We start from the raw sequence: 23,502 nt of genomic DNA on the forward strand, positions 1-23,502 counted from the left end.
ATTATTTATGGATATATATATGTAAATATACATACACACACTAATAGTATATTAGCTTACATGGAAGTGATAAACCTCAAAGCAAGGGTCACTAACCTTTGATGTAGAAGAAAAATGGAATCAAAAGGGAATGTCAGACACTATTGGTAATATTTTCTTATTTTAAAAATACATGTAATGTGGCAAAATGTTAGGATTTTATAAGATTAAGGTCTGTGTATATGGGGTTTGTGTCATTTTATAGCTTTGAATAGCTTGACATTTTGGTAGTAAATTTTTTAAAGGATCATTTGTTTGCTGTATTTCATGTATAATAATCATTGTGTTTGAAAGAATGGAATATAAATTGAATTTTCTGATTGGAAAATTATTTTGGAACATTAATATCTTATTGCAGTGTTTTAGTTTACTTATTTTTGTTAATAATTGGCATATTCATGCAAATAATGACATTTTTGATTGCTTGCCCATGATATTACAGTGATTGACATGTGAGCAACAGGTCTTAATGTATAGCTCTGCATTTAGAAAATTCAGAATTTTCAGACTATTCTGTGATATTCTCAACGTATTTCAGAGTTTAAAGGATCCTTTATTCTTTGTTTTCTTTTGCCTTTCCTCTTTCATCCATAACCCTCTTCATGAAAACAAATGTAGTTGATTAAAATTTTCGATGAATTTAGTTCTAGTTTAACACATTTAAACCCTTTTTTAAACAATTGACAATGTGATCTATATGGAAGCTTTCCCAAACAATTGACTTTGGGATTAGAGAACCTGGGAGTTGAACAGATTCTCGCTAACCTCACAAGAATTTTTTTTTTACACTTTTAACTTGTCTGGGCCTCATTTTCTTTATAAATAGTCGAATAGGTTGGACTATGACTGTTACAGAATACTTACCAGAATCTACTTTCTCATAAGTCCTGTATGGCAAACTCAGATGTCAATGGAAACTCTAGATATGTAGTAGTAAGAGTGGAGACTGCCACAACAATCTGTGCCAGTTGTTACCATGTACATATAGTTGACCCTTGAACAAACACGGCTTTGAGCTGCATGGTCTTGGTGTACATGGTTTTTTTTTTTTTTTTTTTTTCTTTTTCATCATTGTGTTCTGTATTCACAGATTCAACGTCAGTTGAATCTCTAGGTACAGAGTCCATGCATACAGAGGGCAACTGTAAATTATATGAGGATTTTCAACTTTGTGGTAGGTTGGCACTGCTAACTGCCTGCGCACCTTCCCCCACCCATCACCACCTTGCAATTCAAGGGTCAACTGTGGATTCAGGTTTGACAGATACTCCAGTTTTCCTTGAGAAACAAAAAATCTGAAATATTTATGTAAACAGCCACTTTCTCAATTATTTTTCATATATACATCTATATATCACATATATTTTATATATATCATATGTCACATGTATTTCACATATATCATAGTCTATATATACACATGTGTACACACAAACTCATACATATATTTAGAGAGAAAGAGAACACTTAGGTTGCTATTCACAGAATTATTTGATCATCCAGAAGTATCTACTCTGTGTGAGATGTTCTTCTAAAAAAAAAATGGGAGTGTATTCAAAGTCTGCTCTAGTGTAAGTGAGATTCTAGTGTTCTAGTGCTGAACAGAAGCATATCAGGCATTGGTAAGTGTTATGAAGGAAATGTGATGAGTTTGTAGAGGGGGTGAAGTAGTGACAGAGGAAGTGGGATTAAGATCCCATGACTTCTCTGAGGAGGTAATGTTTGAGTTGAAATTTAAATGAAAAAATGAGCCAATCACATAAAAATCTAGTAGAACATTCCAAAGAAAAGAGAAATCAAGTATAAAGGACTTGAGGAAAATGAGCTGACCTCATTAGAGAGTCCCTATGTAAGGTTTGCTAAATGATGGTGAAGAACTGCAGAGTTTATTATAAATGTAATAAGCCTCTGGATGGTTAAATATAGGAATGATGTAATATGATTTATATTTAAAGATTTTTTTTCTCCTTTGGATCTTTTGGCCATAGTAGACTACTAAGAATAGAAGGAGTGTCAGCGAGAGAAAGATGTACACGCAAAACAATCTTGAGAATTAAACCCATACTTCTGTCCTATATTTTTCTGCTGATTTCTCTTGATGTTGTTTACACAGATGTTGATTGTATGAAGGAATTAGTAGGATATGTATTAGTAGTTTTAAAACTGAAAGTAGAATTAGTTGTTTGGTCCTTTGAATATTAGTTTTGTTTTTCAAAAATCATTGAGCCTTAGCATTATACCTATTCATTTCTGCATCCTCTGTTGCTGCAAATAGAATAATTTCTGTAGAAAAATCTTTAAGTGAATTAAATCAGGTTTTTTCATTTTTTTTTTTAAAAGGTTGCTTTTTTGACACTGAGAAATATAGACTTGCTTTGCTAGTAAGATGTAAAAATTGCAGTGAGTAAAGAAAAAATTTATGTTTCTGCAGGATAAATTTTTACTCTTCATAATTTTTTATTCTTTGTTTGTCTGGTCTTTGTGCCTATAATACAATATCATACCAAATGTCATTTGTCTTATATCTTTAACTGATGACTACTTTTAAGTGAGATCTTAATTTTTGACTTAGTTTGTTTTCATCGATTTTCATCAGGCTTTGATAGCAAATATATCTCATTTTCCTTGTTAATTTTATGTGAATTACTGGTGTGGAGAAATTCCAAATCTGATTTTCTTTTGACACCTTAATAATTAAGCTTTTGAAATGAACTTTTTAAAAAACAAAACTTGAATAACAAAGCAACACAGTGGCTTAGGACAGAATACAGGATTACTTTGAGTTGGCAAAGCCTTCTAAGCTACTGTGTCTGTCACATGGGATGACAAGAATTGTAACAAGTTACTCTGACAACCACCTACTCCATAGAGAGATTATACTGAGTTCATTTGCAGGTTTGTGTTTAGCCTAACTGACAAAATGATACTTAACCTCTTATAGTCAGTCTTTGTGTTTTTTGAATGAGTGACTGTTGCCTTCCAGTCTCCTTAAAATATGATTTTCTTAAAGTTATAAACTTAAATACTAATTTTACTAATATTTTAAAATGTATAAAAAAGTACTCCTCGGTACATTATAATCATGTTATATGAAACTGGGTATGTGATTTATTAGCATATAGGACATTTTTTGAGGTCTTCCTTTTTTAAGGTTTTATTTATACTTTCCACAGTATAACTTAAAAAAAAACCGATAAATAATATAATATGTATTTCCTGAAAATCAATAGGTTAAATCACTGCTTTAAAAAGCCCTCACTTACATTTGTATTTTTTTGCTCTTTTTCATTTAAACTTCTTTTCTTATAAATTGCAGCTGATTTTCTTAGTCTCCAAATTATTTCTTGGAAATTTTTTAATAGGAACTTTTCTATTTTATTTGGGGGAGAACAAAAACTATTCTAAATTGTCATTTACTTTGAATTATTTTTTCCTTACTAGATTCTGGCATATACTGAAGGCCTGCATGGAAAATGGCTATTTACTGAGATACGATCAGTCTTCTCTCGTCGTTACCTTTTACAAAATACAGCTCTGGAAATCTTCATGGCAAACAGAGGTAAGATGTTGCAGAAGTATATTATCACAAAGCTAGCCTCCATCTCTGTGATTCCAGTTTGGAATACATGTTTTCTTAGATAGTACTTTGTAGCCTACCCTCTGTCCTGCTGACTTTTTTTTTTTTTTTTTCTTATTAAACCACATGGATCTTCATGCTTTCCACCTTTTTGGTGATTATTAGTATTATTTATACTAGTTTTATTTGTCTGGCTATATCACAAATTAGTGTAATGCCTATAAATGTGGGGAATAACTACCATTTAATCAGTAGTAGAGTTTTGAAGTCTTCAGCATTTTTCTGATGCTTAAACTACAAGATGGCAGCATTGGAAGAGGGGACAGGTCATCAAATGATTCATACATTTATTTAATATTGTTTCTAATCATTACATCCGAAAATGGTACTGAACAGTCTTGGTTGCTTTGTATTACATCACTCTTGAAAAAACTAAAATTTAATTTGCTGGCTTAGAATGGAACTTGGGAAAATTCATTAAGACATGAAGGAGAGACAAGGTGAACTTGAAGGAAAAGTGGTGTTGGATGTGTGTGGGGGTGTACAAGGGAGGATGTATAAAACATAGTGGTTTGTTGTAATACTCCTTGTATTAAATACTCCTTGCATGTAAGTAAAAAAATTTCTGATTATCGTTCTATAATCTGCAAATTATCATTAAAAATATCTACCCATAATAACATCTATATATGTAATATAATAACATAGCTATTCTAAAAAAAATAGACTTCTTTTTTCTTTTATGAAATCATGTTCTTCAGAGAGTACAAATTTCTTTAGGGAAAGATGTTTATCTCTTTCCCAGTTGATCTCCTCCCCCACACAGTTCTTCTTCCTAATACAAACATTATTCTTCCAGGCAAATAATCAAGTGAATGTTTCACACTTTAGTTCAGTCTGCATTCTTGCAGTCCCAAAGGGGTTTCAACCTTACAATATTTATTGCTTGCTCATCCTCATTCATTTCCTTCTTTGAAATTTCACATGCATCCTTGCTTTTCTCTGTGTATTTTTCTGTTGCATTTCCCTCATGGCCTTGGTCATCTGCCATAACCTATGATAGTTTATTCCTTCTGTTTCCCCCCACCCCCCTGTATTCAATGTAATAGTTGATATATATATAAAGAAGGCTTTTTAAAAAGTATGTGGGTTATATGTATTGCAGTTTAAAATGTTTTAGGTGCTTAGTGAATGATTACGTATTTATCTGAAAGATACTGGTAATATTAAAGTGTAAAATTTGTGGCCTAAAGTGTTTTTTTCAGTCTAAGTAGAAAAGAAGGATCATCTTCTAGATGAGTAATTACAGCTTATATATAGTGCATATATTGAAGTTAATAAATTTTTTAAGGCTGACAAATTTTTATCTTCTAAATTCCCTCTCATAATGTTATTATTTATTTTCCTGTTTTTTAAAGAAAGATGAAACATTTCAGATCATATAATAAATTAACATTATATGCTAAATATGTGTATTGATAATCATGTCTTTTCATTCTTAAATATGTAAATTACTGAAATGGAAATGATTGGAAAGTATTCAAATTTCATTATTAAACATAGAGGAAGAATTTTCCCTCAAGTCACACTGTGTTCTATCTTGTTGAATATACAGGATGTAAACATGTTAGCATTATAAAGAGTATTTTTTAAAGCTATTCATCATTAGGAATAAATGCAACTGATAGTTTGGTGGCTGTAGTCCTTTGGTATTAGGTTGTTAACTATATAAACTTAAAATTTTAGATAGTTCTTTGTACAAATTCATAGGCATATTTAATTTGCTAAAATTTAGTTTTATAAATTCAGAGTTGCACCTAGGTAACCTCTTCTTTGTGTCACATCAATGCAACAGTATTTATGAGAATTTCTGACAGTATTTATAGCAAAGGAGTTCATAAGTGAAGTGAATATTACCTCTGGCATATAATATTAAGCCTTGATTTGTAATATAATAAAAGTTATATAGTAAGAATTGTATTTAATAGATTCCTGAAGCAAGAGTAAATATTTTATTGAAATCAGAAAGCAAGCCATATTTATTTTAATTTTTTTAAATTATTTTTCATAGTTGCTATAATGTTCAACTTCCCAGACCCTGCAACAGTAAAGAAAGTGGTTAACTATCTACCTCGTGTTGGTATTGGAACCAGTTTTGGATTGCCTCAAACCAGGTACTATTTCCTATTTTTACGAGAAAAATAGGAAAAATATTCTGCATCAATATTTGTAATTGTTTTGAAATATATGACATGTTTCATTATAAGCTGGGATTATCAGTATATTAAGTAAATTGAACTTTTGTCTGAAGAAACTAGAAAATGGAAAACAAATATAAACCAAAGTAAGCTGAATAAAAGGAAAATAAATCAATAAAAGGAAAACTAATGCCATGAAGAATTGTTTCCCTGAAAAGATTAATAAATGTATTCATTACATTATTCAAGACTTACAAAGTAAGAAAACACAAATGCCAGTTTCAAGAATGACTGGGGTGTATAACTACAGATCCTACAGATACTGAAGGAAAAAGAAGGAAATATGAAGAAATATGTTCTCGTTACACAATTTAAATGGAAATGAACAGATTCCTGTCAAATCTCACTAGTGAAGAAATGGATAACCTTAACTCTGTAGAGGAAATTGAATTTGTAGTTAAAGACCTGGTAACAGGAAATCCCCAGTTCAGATGACTTCATTGTTAAGGTCTATCAAATGTTTGATGAGGAAAGAATATCATTTTTATGCAAATGTTTACAGAAAGTAAAAAAGAATAAAAGTCATTCTATGAAGCCAGCATTACCAGGATAGGAACTACATGCCCTCTTAACTGGAAAGGAAAAATTGATTAAACTGGCCCTCAAAATGAAAAACATTTGCTTTTGAATGACAGTCTGAAGAAAATGAAAATATGCTAGAGACTCAGTTAAAATGTTTATACACTGTATATGGCTTAGGACTTATTTCCGGGATAAATAAGAAATTACTACATTTAATAGTGAGAAAAACAGCATTTTTAAGAAATTAGGTAGAAGATTTCTGTGGGCACTTCAACAAAGAATAGATGCAAGTATCAAAACATGAAAAGATGATGCCTGGCAAAGGTATTATTCTGAGAAATCCCAGGAAAGACAGTGAGATACATGGTGTACCTTTGAGTCATCAAAAATGCAGAGTGACTAGATTTTCACATGCTGCCATGGTATGTAAAGTGGTAGGACCTCATTGGGGAGATTTCATGTAAAATTAACCATATAGTTACCATTCACTGCAACAGTCTCATTGAAGGTATTTATTTTAGAGAAATGAGAATATATATCATGCAGTGGCTAGATTACAAATGTGTACAGCAGCTATATTCATAATAACTAGGAGTTGGAAATTGCCCAAATGGTCATCATCTAGTAAATGGGCAAATTGTGGTACATCCATACAATAGAGTATACTACTTACCAATAAAAAGAAATGAAACAAAATAGAAAACAAATATTGCAGAAATATTGACATGCAAGCGCATAGCCAAAATTGTAGGAATAAAATGTTTACAAATAGTAAAAATATTTTTTGGAAAAAAAAACATAGAAATGAATTACTGATACATGCAAAGCATGGATGGTTTTTTTAAACATATAATTAGTAAAAGAAGCCAAAACAAAAAGAATATACACCGTGTGATTCCAAGTAGACATTTTGAAAAAAAATGGGACTATTTAGAAATTAATCAGGTCAGTAGTTAAAGAGTGGATGGGTAGTTACAAGAATGGAACCTTTTGATATAGAAATAGTTCATATCATCTTGATTCTTGTGATGTTACACAACTGTATTCTTGGAAAAGAATACGTTGTGCGGGCCTCCCCGGTAGCGCAGTGGTTGAGCGCTGGGCTGCGAAGCTGCCCGCAGCCTCTGCAGCTCTGGTTTGATCCCCAGCCGCCAGGGAGGGTACCAGTGGCACGCAGTCTTCTCCTGCCACCCACTGCCCCCCTCAGCAGTGTATTTAATCAGTCTGCCTGTTCTGCTTCTCTCTCTGGCTCTGGTGAATTCTCTCACCCTTCTGCATTTCTGACTGTACCCAGTGCTTGTATAAAAAAATAAATAAATCTTAAAAAAAAATTACTTATAAAAAATGCATTGTGCACCTGAAAGGGTTAATTTTATCCTGTATAAAATCTTCTTCAAAAATCAAAAAGATAAAATATGAAAGGTTAAGATGGGTATATAACATCAGGATTGCTAGAACCATAGTAGAAGTAATGCAATTAGTATAGTTACTTTGGAAAACAATTTGCCAGTGTTTTTATGAAGTTAAATATGTACTTATGTCCTATTAATTCCACTCCTGGGTGTTTACCAGCTGTAATGAAAATATACATATATGTATTAAATTGTAAGCAAGTATTAATAGCAGTGTTATTCTTAATAGTCCCAAATTGGTAACATTTCTTATGTCCATCAGTTGTTCATGGGTAAGCAGATTATAATACATCCACACAATGGAATACTACTCAGAAATAAAAAGGAATTGACTATACCCAACAGAATGGATAAATTTCAAAAGCACTATGCTACGTGAAAGAAGCATAATGGGCTGCAGCTTCTTATTCTTATAACACCATGGGCTACATACATCATAGCCATGGGGTATTTATAATTATATTTATATGAAATTATTAAAAAATGGGACTGTATAAATCACAGAAAGCAGAACATTCGTTGCAAGGGGCCAGAGATTGGAATAAAGGGATTAGCTACAAAGTGATGCAAGGAAATTTTTCTAGTGTGTCTCAATTGTGATGGTGTGTATATTCAAACCTTATTAAATGTACACTTTAGTTTGGTAAATGTTTTTGTTAAATTTTATCTCAGTAAAAATCACTGAAAAAGTACCATAGTTAAAATATCTAAGTTATGAGGTGTTCATTATGTACATATTTTCATCTGTACTATTACCTAACATGCATGATAATTCAGATTGAAAGTTTTTATCATTTTGATAAAAATGAACGAACTTAGCTTTGTTTCTTCATATTTGTTTTAATTTGTTGACAGACATATCAAGTCCATATATTAAATAATTTGTAGCTGTAGTTTAATTAAAACTTTTATCTTTAACCTCTGGTAAATCAGATTCAAATATTAACTTTGTATATTCATAAGGACTTAATAACTTATATTTATATTGCTCAAATTAACTATCCGAGAGTAATGTTAAAATGCCAAAGTTTCTCTCATGGTGTTGGGAATTGGGAGAATGTGGAGGTATGTGTCTCTTTTCTTTTTGCTGGTTAGTTGGCTATATATAAATAGCACTGTCATTTAATTATTTTCTCTCTCCTAGTCGGTATTGATTCACCATCAATGAATTTTAGTTTACTAATTTAAGGACTAGGAAGAGAGTAGATATAGGGAGTTTTCTGTTGATTGAAACATTAACTCTAGAATCTTACAATTTGCGTTTAGCATAGCCAATTGTATTTTTATTTGAGCTGTGTTTGCTCAGTGTTTATTTTGATTTTTTTTTTTTTGGTTATATCTTTTTGGAAATGCAATTGAAATAGATGAACTAACAATAGTCAGGATGTTAGTAGAAGCTGCAGTCATCCTTATCCTGGGGCGAGAGAACTGTGCAGACTGAAGCACTGATGTGCCCCTTGGCAGTCAGACTTGGTGGCTCAGCACTTCCAGCCCCCCACAGGCCTGCCATGGGAGCTGACCTCCCCCAGCGCAAATGATGAGAGTGCACTGGAGCCCAACCCCACTGTCTTCTTATACTGTACCCTTGATAGTCACACTCCATCATTCTACTACATTATATTTGTTGTAGATGAGTCATTAAATACAGCCCAAAGCTCCAGGGAAGGAGAATCAAGCTCCACCTCTTGAAGAGAATGTGCCAAAGAAAAGGTGGATATATTTTTAAACTGCCATAGGTTAAAATTTTTATGTTAAGAAGGCACATAAAGTTATTCCACTGGATTATAGCCGTTAGTTGTTTTACAGGAATAGTAAGGATTTTGATTAGATAATTTTATTGATTAATGAGGAATTTCAGTTTTAAGGAAGATTCAGCTCAGAACAACATGGTAGATTTTCTTAATAAAGTCTTTTTCTACTCAGGATCTATTTTTAAAAAGTTTTATTCATCGCCTAGTGTGTATCATTTTTGGAAAATCTGCAGTGTGTTGCTGCAATTAATAAAAGCTGAAAGTCTTAATTCATTAAATCAGTCACTTGAATATATTTTCAGCACTTTCAATGTATCATTTACCCAGCAGTGTTCAGAATAGATACCATCTTGTTCATACACATTTAAACAAATATGTAAACAAAATAAATAACTATCAGTGGCAGGAAGGATATAATTAAGATGTTTTTATAGTAATTAGTGGAGTTAAGATCGGGTACTTTTTGATAGAGAGGTCAGAAATGTCTTCCTGTGTGTCACTGAAGTTTTGATTCAAAGGAATAAAATCAGCTAACTTTGAAATAGCACTTGTTAATGCCCTGAAACAAGGCAGAGCTCCTAGTGTTTTAAGGAATGTTGAAGGGAATTATCACTGGAGATTAGTAATCTTAGTAGGAAGGTCAGTTAGGAGATAGGTAGGAGATGTAGAAATCCAGGTGACATGTGACTGTGAGGTAGTTGAATAAAAGACATCTTTGTTTAGAGATTTTTGAGGAAATATAACTTAGATTTAGGTGATGAGAAGAAAGGGAGGTATCCAGTATGTCTCCTCCAGACTCAGGTTGTGCTGCTCAACGGCAGTTAGTGAGCTAGAACTCTGGAGAAGTTCTCTTCCATAGTCAGGGTTGGATTTGTGAGAAGGTGGATAGTCAGAAAATGAGAAGTTTAATTTTAAATCTATTAAAATGATGTCCAGACTAAAATGTTGGATAGGGTGTTAGGTATAAGGAGATAGTCTACAGCTTAAAAAAAGAAAAAAGCTGTACTATTTGGGAATGACTGCCAGACTGTCATTTAGATGAAATTTGAAGGCTTACAAGGAGTGAGTTTGCTTTAGGAGAGATTGTGTAATGGGCAAAAAGGAACTGGACTGGGTCTCAACTTGAGGTAATTTGAACAGAATATACCCCTCCTTCAGAAAAACAAAACAAAAATGAAGAGTGGCTCAATAAATAGGAAATCTAAGAAATTTATGATAGTTGATATTTAAATAAGATAAAATCTGATGAGATAACTTTTTATAGACTGAAGATATGATTATTGCATTTACCAACAGCAATTTTGATAGCCAGAGGGTTGGATGTTGTAAATTTGTCCATATGATATCAACATGCTTGAAATTAAAACATTTTCATACAAAGACATGCATTTGAACGTCCAGGGTAGCATTGTTTATAGTAGCCCCAAACTGGAAACAATCTAAATGTTCATCAATTTAATGGGTTAGAAAAAGTTACATATTCTATTCATACAATGGAATATGATTCCACAACTAAATCAACCACTGTCCATCAATTAATCAATGGATACAGAAAATGTAGTGTAGATATATAATGAAATATTATTCATTGATAATAATAGAAATCCTGCCATTTTTTTGGCACAGACCTAGAGGGCATTATGCTAAGTGAAATAAGTCAGAGAAAGTCAAATACAAAGTCAAAGTCAAAGAGTATGATGTCACTTACATGTGAAATTTATGAAAACAAAACCTGAACTCACATGTACAAGAACCTGTAGTAGTTGCAGAGGCAGGGGAGTGGGGAATAGGCAAAATGGGTAAAACCAGGTTGGTGGAGGTAGCTGTTAAATGATACAGACTTCCAGTTTTAAAATTCAGAAGTCATGGAAATGTAATATTTACCATGGTAACTGTAGTTAATACTACATTGGATATATGAAAATTGCTAAGCAAGAGGATCATAGAGCTTCTTTTATTAAGAACAAATTGTAGTTATGTGTGGTAATGGATATTGACTAAATTTATTGTGGTGATTATTTTGCAATATGTACAGATATTGAATTGTTTGTTTTATTCCTGAACTAATGTTATGTTTCAATTGTATCTCAACAAATGGTTAATAGAGGGAATAATTGAAAATAAAACAAGGCAAAAGACTGACACATAATTTGACAGAAAGGACTAAATAGTATTTGATTCCATTATCTCAAGTATCCAGAAAAAGGCATGTTTATAGAGTCAGAAAGCAAATTGTTAGTTGCTTCAAACTGGGGATAGAAATAGGGATTAGCTGTAAATAGGGAAAAGGCAAGTTTTTGTGGTGATGAAAATGTGCCAAGGATCATTATGATAATTGTAGAGCTCTAGAAAGCTACCTTAAAAAAAAAAATCATTGAATATTATACTTATAGCGGGGAAATTTTATGGTTGTAAATTATACCTGTATAATAAAACTTTTTAAAAAAATAGTTACCTTGTCCTTGGTGGTAAGAACAACTGTGGCAGCATATTTCTCTGAGATTCTAAGCTCTGAATTTAATAATTAATCCTACCACCTATTTCTCACTGCTATTAGTATTAGTTGTATCCTTTGTTGTTTACATTTCATTAAGAAAACACAGAAGACTTGGTCTTCTTCAGGCTACATGAAAAAAAAAGTAATTTTCTCTTATCTTTATCTCACCCTGTAAATATTCACCTAATTTTGAATCCTCTCTCCTCTGTTACGAAGGGAACACAATCAAAATATTGAAATTTACAATGCACAAATGTGTTGTCTTTAAGAGATAATTGTTAAAATTGATAATGACATGAAAATATAATTTATATGTATTTCTGAGTTACTGTAATTCCTTTTATATCAGTAAAACAGTGGCTTATTAATCATACTATTATTAATCACCATTTATGGGACTTAGGTATTTTAATGACATTGTGATGACATCTTACCTTAATGATGTATAATAGACCTGTGGCTAGTCCAAATCATTTGTTTAACCATTAATTGTAGGTAGAGTCATCTAGTATTCATTATTATAACATGAATAGAACTTTTCAGAATTACATGTATTTATCATTTTAAATAAGCACAGATATTCATGATTTATTATTGTTATATAATTAATCTTATGTTTAAATTGATTCTACATAAAATTCTTTCCCCTGCAGGCGTATCTCATTAGCTAGTCCACGTCAACTATTTAAAGCTTCTAACATGACCCAGAGATGGCAACACAGAGAAATTTCAAATTTTGAATACTTGATGTTTCTCAATACAATAGCAGGTAATTTACACTCACATGTTGACTTCTTTCAAATGAGAAATTATTGTGATGTGATTAGGTTATTTTGAGTACTGGTATAAATAGCTTGTTTTAATTTTCATTATTACTATACATATTACCTTATAAAGAGTAATTTGATCATAGAATTATCAGTTATGTATATGAATAGTTGGCTACCTGGAGAAAATTTTAAGGGTTTTATACTATTTTCCAAATTAAAAAAAAATTAAAAGTTATAAAAATTTGCGAAGTTTTAATGTAGCACAAATTGGACTTATTATGAAAAAGTAGAAATGAAAAACATAAAATCTTAAGAATGTATTACTAACTTATTAGAAATATGAAAGGAATATTTATATTATCACCCATACATAAAAATCTAAGACCAATTGCAATGTACAATGTGTTAATATTGAAAATCATCCATTGAAACTATTAGAAAGAGGATAAATAATAGAACTATGGGATTATTTTTCATTTGTGAAAACTGAATGAAGAAAATTATTTATATAATGTATTTGTGAGACATTTGAGGTTTATATAATGTATTTGTGAGACATTTGAGGTTCAATTCAACAAATTAACAGTTTATATTTGAAGCACAAAGGAGATATAAGAATAAATAATGCACGTTGCTTATTCTCAGAGAACTTGCTGTAAATATAAAGGTATTTACATAATTCTAGAGCAAAGGGGTATAAATGCAATAAAAGAAGTATGGAATATAATGGGGATTCAAAGGACAAAGTAAGGGGAATTATAGTCATATGGTTGGCGGCAGTAAGAAAAAAGGAAAGATTTTATGTTCCTGTAAAGATGGATATTAACTTTAAATAGCAGAGGGGTTGCTGGGTGAGTAGAAGTCACTCCACATAAAACTGAAGGTGCAAACCGACGTTCACAGACCCAGAAACATGAAGTATAAGTAACAATGAATGGGGGGGGTGTAGGGAGGAGAAAGCATATTTTCATAAAGATTAATGAGAAAGTTGATTGGGAAGTTATTGTGGAAACATTGTAAAAGATTTTCTGTCAATTTAAGGAGTTAGCAGTTAGTTCACTGGAAAACTTGAAAACTTGGGGGCCAAAAAATTGCTATTAGAATTGTATAAAAGTTAACTTGGAGACAGAACAAAGGATAAATTAGACTGAAGCGAGACTAGGCAGAGAGCAATTACATATAAAAAATAATGAGAGCCTATATTAGAGAAATGACAGTGGGAATTAAAAACAAGGGATCTAATAACATAAGAATTTACATGGTATAAACCATCTGACATCCAGGTCACCAAACATAGAGGGTAAATGAAAAGAAAGTGTCTGCAAGGATTTCCAGGCTTTTGGTCTAAATCATAAGGGAAATGGTGATGCAACTAACATCAAATGAAGTCAGATAAGTTGACCTACAGAAAAATGAGGATTTTACTGTGCTAGCAAGACATCAATTGAGGTAGCCAAAAGAATTGTTGGAAAATAGAGGACATTTGTAATTTAGTTCGTGTGTTGGATATCTTGTGCTCAGAAGGGAAATTATCAAGATATGTCTTGATTACCACACTAATACAGAAAGAGGTGAGAGTAAGTCTAGGGTGCCCTACAAGAAGAGGGAGAGTGAGTGAATAAGAAAAGAAAATGAGTGATTGCAGTTTATAGGCTTAGGAGAAGGAGAAGTAATGTAAACGCAAATGTCTCAGAGGCCGGGAGAGAGAAAGCACAGGTCACCTGGATGAGATGTTCCTGAGATGTCAGAGAAAACAAATATGAGTACAGGTCACAATTTTGATGGCATTTTGGGGCTTCCTGGTTGCTTTACAGGGGTTCATTTTCAAAGCAAGTGCATCTGGTTTATTATAAGGACTGAATGGTTGGGGATGAAATGGAAACACTAAATGTAGTTATGGTTGTCCTAATAGATGGTGAGTTACAGCAGAGGAGAGAAACCATGGAAGAGGGCAAGAGTGGAAAAGTAATGATTCAGGTATAAGGGAGACAGGTTCAAGAGCTCAGATGAAGGCATCGCACCCTGCAAAGTATATAAGCTATGTTACAAAGTAGAAAAGAAATGTTATGAACAATTGAAAGTTTAGGGCTCACACTGAAACATCTAAATTTGTCAACTAAAGAGATGTTCATCTTATAGTCAGCTAAGGGAATATAACAAAAATTTCAACAGTGATGTTGAATTTAGAAGGGATAATATAAGTAGTGATTAAAAAGATTTTTAAGTAGTTGTAAGAGACAGGGAAGCTATAGAACAAGTTTAATGGTCATGTTTGCACATGGTAAATCAATTAATACATAGATTGAATGTACCGTTATAATTATGGAATGACATTTAAGAAATGCTCTACTCTCAATAGCTTCTATTTTCCTACAGTTTCTTTTAAATATATCCCCAGGTACTCTTTTTAAGGAATAGAATCAATACTTTATTTTATATAGTTTTTATACACACTAGAAAGTGGGGTTGAGTCTCATGTTATGTAAGATTCCTTTTATGCTATTATCTGTGATACATGTAGGTTCTATATCATGACATATTTCTCAAAAAGTAATCAGTGAATATCCAATAACTGTATATTGAGCTTAACTTAATTAATGAAGTATTATTCACCGTGAGCAGGTACTCACCATTTTTGTAGGTACAATGAACAGATGAGTTAAGATGTGGATTTTGCTGTTCACCTCAATCACAAGAAGAGAGAAGTGGGGGAGAAAGGGATTAGTTTTTACCCCAAAATGGGTGGTTTTTACTGCTAAGTTTGGTTATTTTTTTTCTGGAAGAAATTAGAATTGATAAATATGTAGTGACATGTAATAGCCTCTGAATTAAAATTGTCTTTATTATTCATCAGACTTTTTAAAAGTCTGTTTCTAGGTCAGTCAAGGAAAATCTCTGTTATTCTAATTGGTCTTACACACAGAAGAAAAGAAAGAAGTAAAATGTTAAAAACATCAAATCATAAGGAAAGCTTAGATACTGGGAGTCTGTGTATAGAGCTACTTTAATACTTATTTATATGTTGATATGACATCAGTATATGTTTGAGAATGAGAAAGGAATGGAGATAATAGAATACACAATAAGACAGGAATTCAAACATTAATATACTTGTCTACCTAACAATAAAAGTCTGTTTGCATTAAATCTAACTAAAAATAGGTTATAGGCTAGTAAATAATGTAGCTGGGATTCAAACGCCAGCACTTTAACTCCAGAAACAATGATTTCATCTATTATGCTGCTGCTTTCCTAAGTGGCAATATCCCCCCCAAAAAATTATATATACGCTGAAGGGCTACCTCATCCTTTATTCATATTTCGATAGACTTAAATATGTCATTAAATGTCATTAGTTTAGAAGTACAGAAGAGGATGAGCAGCGTTTGGGAATGAGGGAAAGCAACACTGATGATGCTGTGCTTTACATTCAGAGGATCATAGAGTTTGAAAACTGTCACGGGAATTTCATTTATTAATATAACCTCATTTTTCAGATGACTAATGAGTGCTCAGAGGGCTTAAGTCACTTGAATTTGGTTAATTGGTCAATTGGTTGATTACTTAATGGCAGAGAAAGAATTCTAGTTTTGAAAAACTGTGAGAATTACAAAATGTTTTATTAAGTTTTGGTAAAGAACACTTCATTTGGGTCAGACTTTCAAGTAATACAAAATAATCATAACCTTGGGACCTACAATACCCAGATTTGGTATTGTTTGACCATTACTAGTTGCTTGATTTATTAATTGCCTGATTTAGGGCATTTTGCACCTTAATTTTTCATCTGTAAAATGGAAATGGTACTACTAGCATAGGATTATTGTGAGAATTAAATGAAATAATTATTAGCACTGAGAACAATATCTGGTACTTAAAAAGTGTCAGTTCTTGTTATTTTTAGTGAACCTTATTACTGCATCTGTTTATCATTTCATTGTATTATTTGAAATTAAGTGGCTACTTGTTTTCCTTCTCCTAGGACGGAGTTATAATGACTTAAATCAGTACCCAGTGTTTCCCTGGGTCATCACCAATTACGAATCAGAAGAACTGGACCTTACCTTGCCAAGTAATTTTAGAGATTTGTCCAAGGTAACTTCTCAGTAACCATCTGAAATATAATTGTGTACAAAAATAGATTATCTTCAGTAATTTTCACATTGCTTTTTAAAAACATCTTTAAGTGTAATTTGTATCTTTAATATATTTACCTTCTAAGTATACTTTTAGTACTTTTCAAATTTTAAATTGAAAAATTTGATGTGCAGGACAAACTTGACAGTCAAAAATATTAAGAATTATGCTCCTTTTTCCATATACAATTAAGAAGATGTTACTCCCAAACATTAACTTCTGAGGGTATTAGTATTTGATGAAACATGAAGAAATTCTTGGAAACTTCTCATCAGTACTCTTCTATAAAGTCAAGTAACTCTGCATTAACTGGTCTCCTAACAATCCCCCTGCTACCTCCAGTCTTTCCTTCTCTAATCCATCCCTCACTGCAACAGAATGGAACCTCTTTAAATCTGATGTTGAACTTTATAAATCCAGTGTTTAAACCTTTCTTGGTCTGTTTTTTGAATGGCGAATAAGCCTTTCCAAATTCAGAGCCTTGCTTTCGCTGCCTTTAATGTTTATATCCCTATTTTGTAAGTGGCTCATTTTCTCTTCTCCTTTAGGTCATGTCCTCAGAATTACCAACTGCTTTCCTTTCCTAACATTCTACTCTTTGTTTCGTTCATAACTCCTAAAATATCCTGCATTTTGCATATCATGCCTACACTTGTTTTGGTTCTAAGCTCCATAATGATAGAGTTCTTTTCCACTGTTATTCTCCCATGCCCAGCGTAGGGCCTGTCATGAAATAAATGTGTTAAATAAATTAAACAATAAAATATATATGACATTTTCCACAAGGTATAAAATGTTAATTGCATTTATGTCCATTAATTTTCCTGAAGCTGGTTTTGGAACCTATGGTATCTCTGCTATGAAGCTACACTTTTATTTGGTAATTTCTTCTGTATTGCATGGGAAATTTTCTTTTGGAAACTTGATTAACGTAATCAATACCCTTCTGTATTTTCTGATCATTCTTTAAGGAATGGTTAACTGAAACAATGTAAAAAATATCTTCTTGAAGATATAAAATTTTATTTTATGTACAGTATATCCTTCTAATAATTAACAGATTTTGAGAAGATCAAATATATTGTCATCTGAAAATTAAATATATTTTTGTATTGAGAAAGTTTTCACCTGACATAATGCGTTAAATTTATTTTTTTCAAAACTGCAGTAATGTAGGGATCACTTTTAAAGTTGACTTTTTGTCCTCCTATTTCCTAGTTGTTTCATCACTAGTCTAAAATTCTGACTGACGAGAAGACATGTCTAACGATGCGTAGACTTTGGAGTGACATTAATCCATATTTTACACATACACATTGATTTTCATATTTTGATAGCCTCTTTGAAGAGAGAAGAGTCAACATTTTCTTTTTGTCTTTATAAGAAGACAAAATTAATTAGGGCAGGAATATATTTACAAAATGTCATACTATAAAAACAAATTATGATGGTTCAGTGTTTCAGTGCCGGGGTTTCCTGTGTGTATAAGGAAGATTTTCTTTGCTACTGTGATTTAGTATTTTTTCCCCCTTAGTAGACTAACGGGGAAAACCGAGACAATCTGAGGTAATCATTTCTCTGAATGGAAATAGTTATTTTCAAATTTTCATGTATATGTGCTGAAATCTGGATAACTACTGAAAAAAAAAACACCACCATATTTTCTTAGGTTGAAAGAAAATAACCATTCACCTCCAATTGAAAGCTTGCAAATGAAATCTCAGCCAAATGTTTTCAGAAGCAAGACTATCCGACTTTATTATTGTTAACATTTATTGAGGACTTATATGTCAGGCTTTTATCTAAGTATATTTATTAACTCTTTAAACCCTCACAAAGACCCTTAAAATAGGTAACATTGTTGTGTTTTATAGAGGCAGTAACTGAGGCACCAGGAGTGTAAGCAGACTGCCTGTGTTCACATAGCTAGTGGGTAGAACCAAAATTTAACACCAAGCCAGTCTTCCTCAACTGCAGTTTACAACTAACATTTCAGAAATTGAATGGAGTGTCATAATGCACACACACACACCCATCTTCTGCTTAAAGTGTGTGTGTACATGTGTGTGCTGGATAATGATTTAAATAAGGTGCCATGGTTATTTTCTTTCATAAACTTTGTCCCAGGAGGTTTGAGAAATACACTATGCTACCATCTACCTTTGACATTAATTGCTGAGTCTGCTTTAATGTTATTTTTATCATGTTTCCCTTCACCTCTCATGCTGATACCATGGTAAAGTACAACTAGCTTTCTGTTAATAGCTTGAAAAACAAAAGCTTTTCCAAATTTCCTACTTTTTGTGTGCTTGTCTCAGATTATGGTCCAAGTTTTTTTGACTAGCCTGTTTTATGAAAAAGCTGAATTAACCAAACATTCAGCTTTTTCTAGACAATCCCTGATTCATTGATTCATTTGTTTTTTTGCATTGATTATTTAGTGAGTAATATTGTGTTCCAAGGACTCCATTTCTGTAGAGTAAAATCAGGTTATTACTACCCTACTAAAAAACAAACTGAAGATAAGAATGAGGCAGGTACAGGAAATGTCTAAGGCATAACCAGGTATTCTATTTTTTAATAATTAGTGTTCACATTCTTAAGCAAAAGAAAATAGTGAGTTTGAGGTAGAAACATCATCTATTTTTTGACTTCAGCGTGCAGGAACACTGTGAGCTATACTTTGGCTCAGTGTGGAGCCAAGATAAGTAAACACTGGGGGTAAACAGGACTGCACTGTGAGCTACTGATTCTTCCCTTGCACAGGATTGTCAGACCTTTAAACTGAATTTTATATTTTGGTCCAGGCCTCAGCTAACTTCAGTTTTTGTTTGTTACAAAAACAGTTAATACTTACAGCTACACTAGCTGCTTCCATTGTTCTAGCCTAACTTGAAAGGTTTCTAAAGTGTAAATTGTCTGATAACTGAAGGCAACTGAATGACAAAACTCTCTTGAATTTACTTAATTGTTGTTGAGTTGCTATTATTTGTCCTATGTATTTAATGTTTGAAAATTCTGTCCCCTCTTTGTTTAAAGGAAAAGTAGGTGATTTTTCTCTGTAAGTTTCTCATTTTTCTCCTGCCATTTGGAAATGTATTTTTATATGTGAGATATTTCTCCCTAACACACACATTTAATATACAGCATGTATCTTGACCTGGAATTGACTACCGACATTTAACTGTTGTTGATCAGACAGCACTTCTTTATCTCTTTAAGTTTTAAGTGCTGTTTCTGACGAATGCCAGTCCTTTTAGTCTGCTCTGTAACAGATACACTGGGAATCAATATACCATCTACATGTCATAGGAGGGGGGGGCACTTTTTTTGGGGGGAGGGGTAATATGTTTATATGATAGGTGTAATAACTTCTAGTTTGGTTTTCTGTTTATTAAGCTTCTGTCAAACCAAAGAAGTTCAGACTTAAAAAAAAGAAAGCTAAAACAACAAATAATTGATCTTAAAGCATTTAAATAAAATATAAATGTGGAGAAATTAAAAATTACCCCATATATAGATTTGTTAATTGGCTGACAGTATATTTACAATGTTTTAATCTTGGCATTAAACATAGATGCTATTATATATCACATTGATTTCATGAATTTTGGTATAAACTGAATTCCCTGGCCTTGGGGAGTTTACAGTCTAATCAGCACAAAAATTATATGAAGAAGGTTTAGAATATTGTGAGGGAATCTTCCATTGTAACATTTTTTTTTATATTTGCTATGTCCGTTAATTCCCCCAAGAAAACTGTAAGGAATATGTTATTAGCTTTATTTCACAGATAGAAAATCAAGGCTTGATGAGGTTAAGACACTATCCAAGGTCACACATTTTTTTAGTTGTTAAGACTAGGGTTTGATCTTAGATCTGGCCCTGTCTGTGAACTGATAGACTTGTACGTGTAGTCAGAAAAAAATATTTGAGATTGAATACTCCCGTTTATATCCACTTCCTATCAAAATCTTGGCAAAAGGCAAGAGGTTTACTTTTTGGAGAAATCGTACATGAGGAGTTTTCATTTGAGAACACCAAGGGCGGCAGAGGGAGGGCTTAAGGAACAGAAAAAAAGAAAGATTAACTGAAAGCTTCCACCTACTGAATGGTAAAGCCCCTAGGTCCCTTTTGATGTCATGCTATCAGAACTCTAGCAGTGAGGCTTGTCAGTCCTACCCTGTAAGAGAAGATGCTATTATTCTTTGGGCTTATTGACATTGGCTCAAAGAAAAAAACCTAAAAATATTTACAGGGATCCCAAATGATTTACCTTCAATGAAGTCTACCAATTTACATTGCTTATTTTTGATGTATTTCATTTAGGTCTGTGTGCCTCATTTTTTAAAAGGAAAGTACAGCCACGAATTAGCAAACATTTGAAGACACTGTCCATTGTGAGATGACAGAGTAAAACAAATACAAAAAATAAAAGCAGAAGAAGCAAAGAAAATTTAGGAAACAGATGAAGCCTTAAAAACAAAATGAAATACCACAGAGAAAAGAGATGACAATTCCGTTACTAGAAAAAGAAAATGCTATGGAAATTAAAATATAAGTGCAGATGTTTTCTAAAAGGTGCTTCAAAATGATATGGAAAAATAGTCCAGAAAGATGAATTTAGAGTGAAATACACATAATGAAGAAAATTTTTATGGCTACACATTTTGAATCTTTAAATTTGTGTTCAGTGATAGATTTAGTTTAAAATCTGGTTATGCAAGTCTTCCCATAGAATTTAAAATTAACTTTTGCAATTGTGAACATACAGATATGGAACATATAGATACATGTACATATATGCTATGGTGAATCTTAGAGGATTTATTCAAGTTTTACGGTGGTTTTTATTTTTCAAATTAACTTTTTTTCTTGCATTGCTGTTAATTTTTGGACAGTATTTGATTTCACCCCTCAGGTGTATGTAGTCCCCCGCTCCACAGCACCCGTGGTGATCCATCTCCACTGCCCCTTGTGCTCTTCCCTCTTCTGCCGTATGCCTTAGATCTATGGTCAGCTTACAAGTCTTGTTTTTAAATTAGGAAAGCTATTTGTTTTGTATGACTTATAAAATTTTTTACTTTCATTAAGTATTAACATGCTTCAGGCAAATTTGGCTTTATACCTTCTAGTTTTTAAATGATTCTAACAGAGGTTAACCTTATACTTAATTTAAACAGCCTTCAATGACACTGTTTTTTAACATTAGTCAGAAAATGATAAACTGAAGTAACTGAAATGGATTGTGGTTAATATTACTGTCAGGGTGATAAATAATCCTGACATATACCAGTAACACACTGCCAGTCAGTAGTCCTTCTCAAAGTTAAGTATTTATTCTCTAATCACCCTAAGTTACTGTGGTGTAGAGTGACCATTTATTATTATTTATAAATGAATTGTTTGATTTACATAGCATTACCAGTTTTATCCTATAATATTTCCTATTGTTTTGTTTAGTACTGGGTCTGCTAAGTTGTATAGATTCAGAGAAGGAAACATACATACCTACTCTGAATTTGCATAAAAATTTTCAAAATACTTAAAAATAGGTGGTTTTTTTTTTAAAAAGTAAATGCTAGTACTTTGTTTCTGATTTCAGTCTTGGGTGGTTTTTTCTTTTTGTGGAAGGTACATGTGATAGGAAGACATTTAAAAAACCCACATACATTTGTAGCTTTCTACATATACTGTATGTCTCACCTTCTCAGTCTTTTAATTCCCTGTGATGCTCAAAACTTACATGAATATCATATGTTTTTATAGTAGGTAATGTAGTAACTTACCTTTGAGACACATGTCCACATTGCTGTCCAATTCTTCATTCTCAAAGCCCATTTATTTGAATAAGCACATTTATTCAGTGTAAACACCTATATGTAGTACTGTTTGAATAAAGGTGTTAATTCAAATAATCTATTAAATATTTCTGCATACATTTTGTGGACATTATTTTGAGGACTGTCTCAGAAAGGAAACTGAATTAAATAGCCCCTGTAGTAAAAAGTTCTGTGTATTTTTAGAGTTTTATAACTGAATATGTTACATATGAACCCTTTCTAATTTAATCAGAAACATTTTATTTCTATGTGATTTAATTTTAGATTGTCCCACTTTCAGGAACTTTGCTTTTTAATGCGAGTTCATGATTAATAATGTGAACCAAGTTTTTTGAAGTATAAAAAGGGAAAATTCTAAAAACCAAAGCCATAAGTTATTACTAGCCTTATGTAAAAGTTAGAGTAGAAATTAAATGCTAGCATTTTGAAAAATGTAGGTTGAAATGAAAATCAGTCGTGCTTTATATCTTGTCAAGCTGCATTGTTTGCTTTAAAAATGTAACTTTGGCTTGGTTAATAAATGGGGAAAGTTACGCATTTAGTGTGATGTCTCTCAGCAAGTGAAAGTCTGAGTAGTCCCTTTCTAAAATATAGTCAAGTTTATTAAAAGACATTATTAGCTTTCATAACAATACTTTTGTTCATAAACTTAAGATATATCACTTTCTTTAGAACATTTTTCTAGGATTCTGTCCT

The 23,502-nt window shown here is 32.2% G+C and overlaps 1 protein-coding gene across 3 annotated transcripts in view; it reads left to right on the top strand.

Moving 5' to 3' along the window:
* Nucleotides 1-23,502, top strand: part of LRBA (LPS responsive beige-like anchor protein) — a gene marked incomplete at both ends in the record, with an annotated part of 477,161 nt that overhangs the window by 314,752 nt on the left and 138,907 nt on the right. For all 3 annotated transcript variants that reach the window (XM_084246225.1, XM_084246226.1, XM_084246227.1), the window contains 4 exons: nt 3,481-3,598; nt 5,688-5,790; nt 12,710-12,825; nt 16,809-16,921. In XM_084246225.1, coding sequence (XP_084102351.1) covers nt 3,481-3,598; nt 5,688-5,790; nt 12,710-12,825; nt 16,809-16,921 — 450 coding nt within the window. The remainder of the gene's footprint in view (nt 1-3,480; nt 3,599-5,687; nt 5,791-12,709; nt 12,826-16,808; nt 16,922-23,502) is intronic.

This window comes from Talpa europaea (assembly GCF_964194135.1).
Source record: "Talpa europaea genome assembly, chromosome: 10".
Classification (NCBI taxonomy): domain Eukaryota; kingdom Metazoa; phylum Chordata; class Mammalia; order Eulipotyphla; family Talpidae; genus Talpa; species Talpa europaea.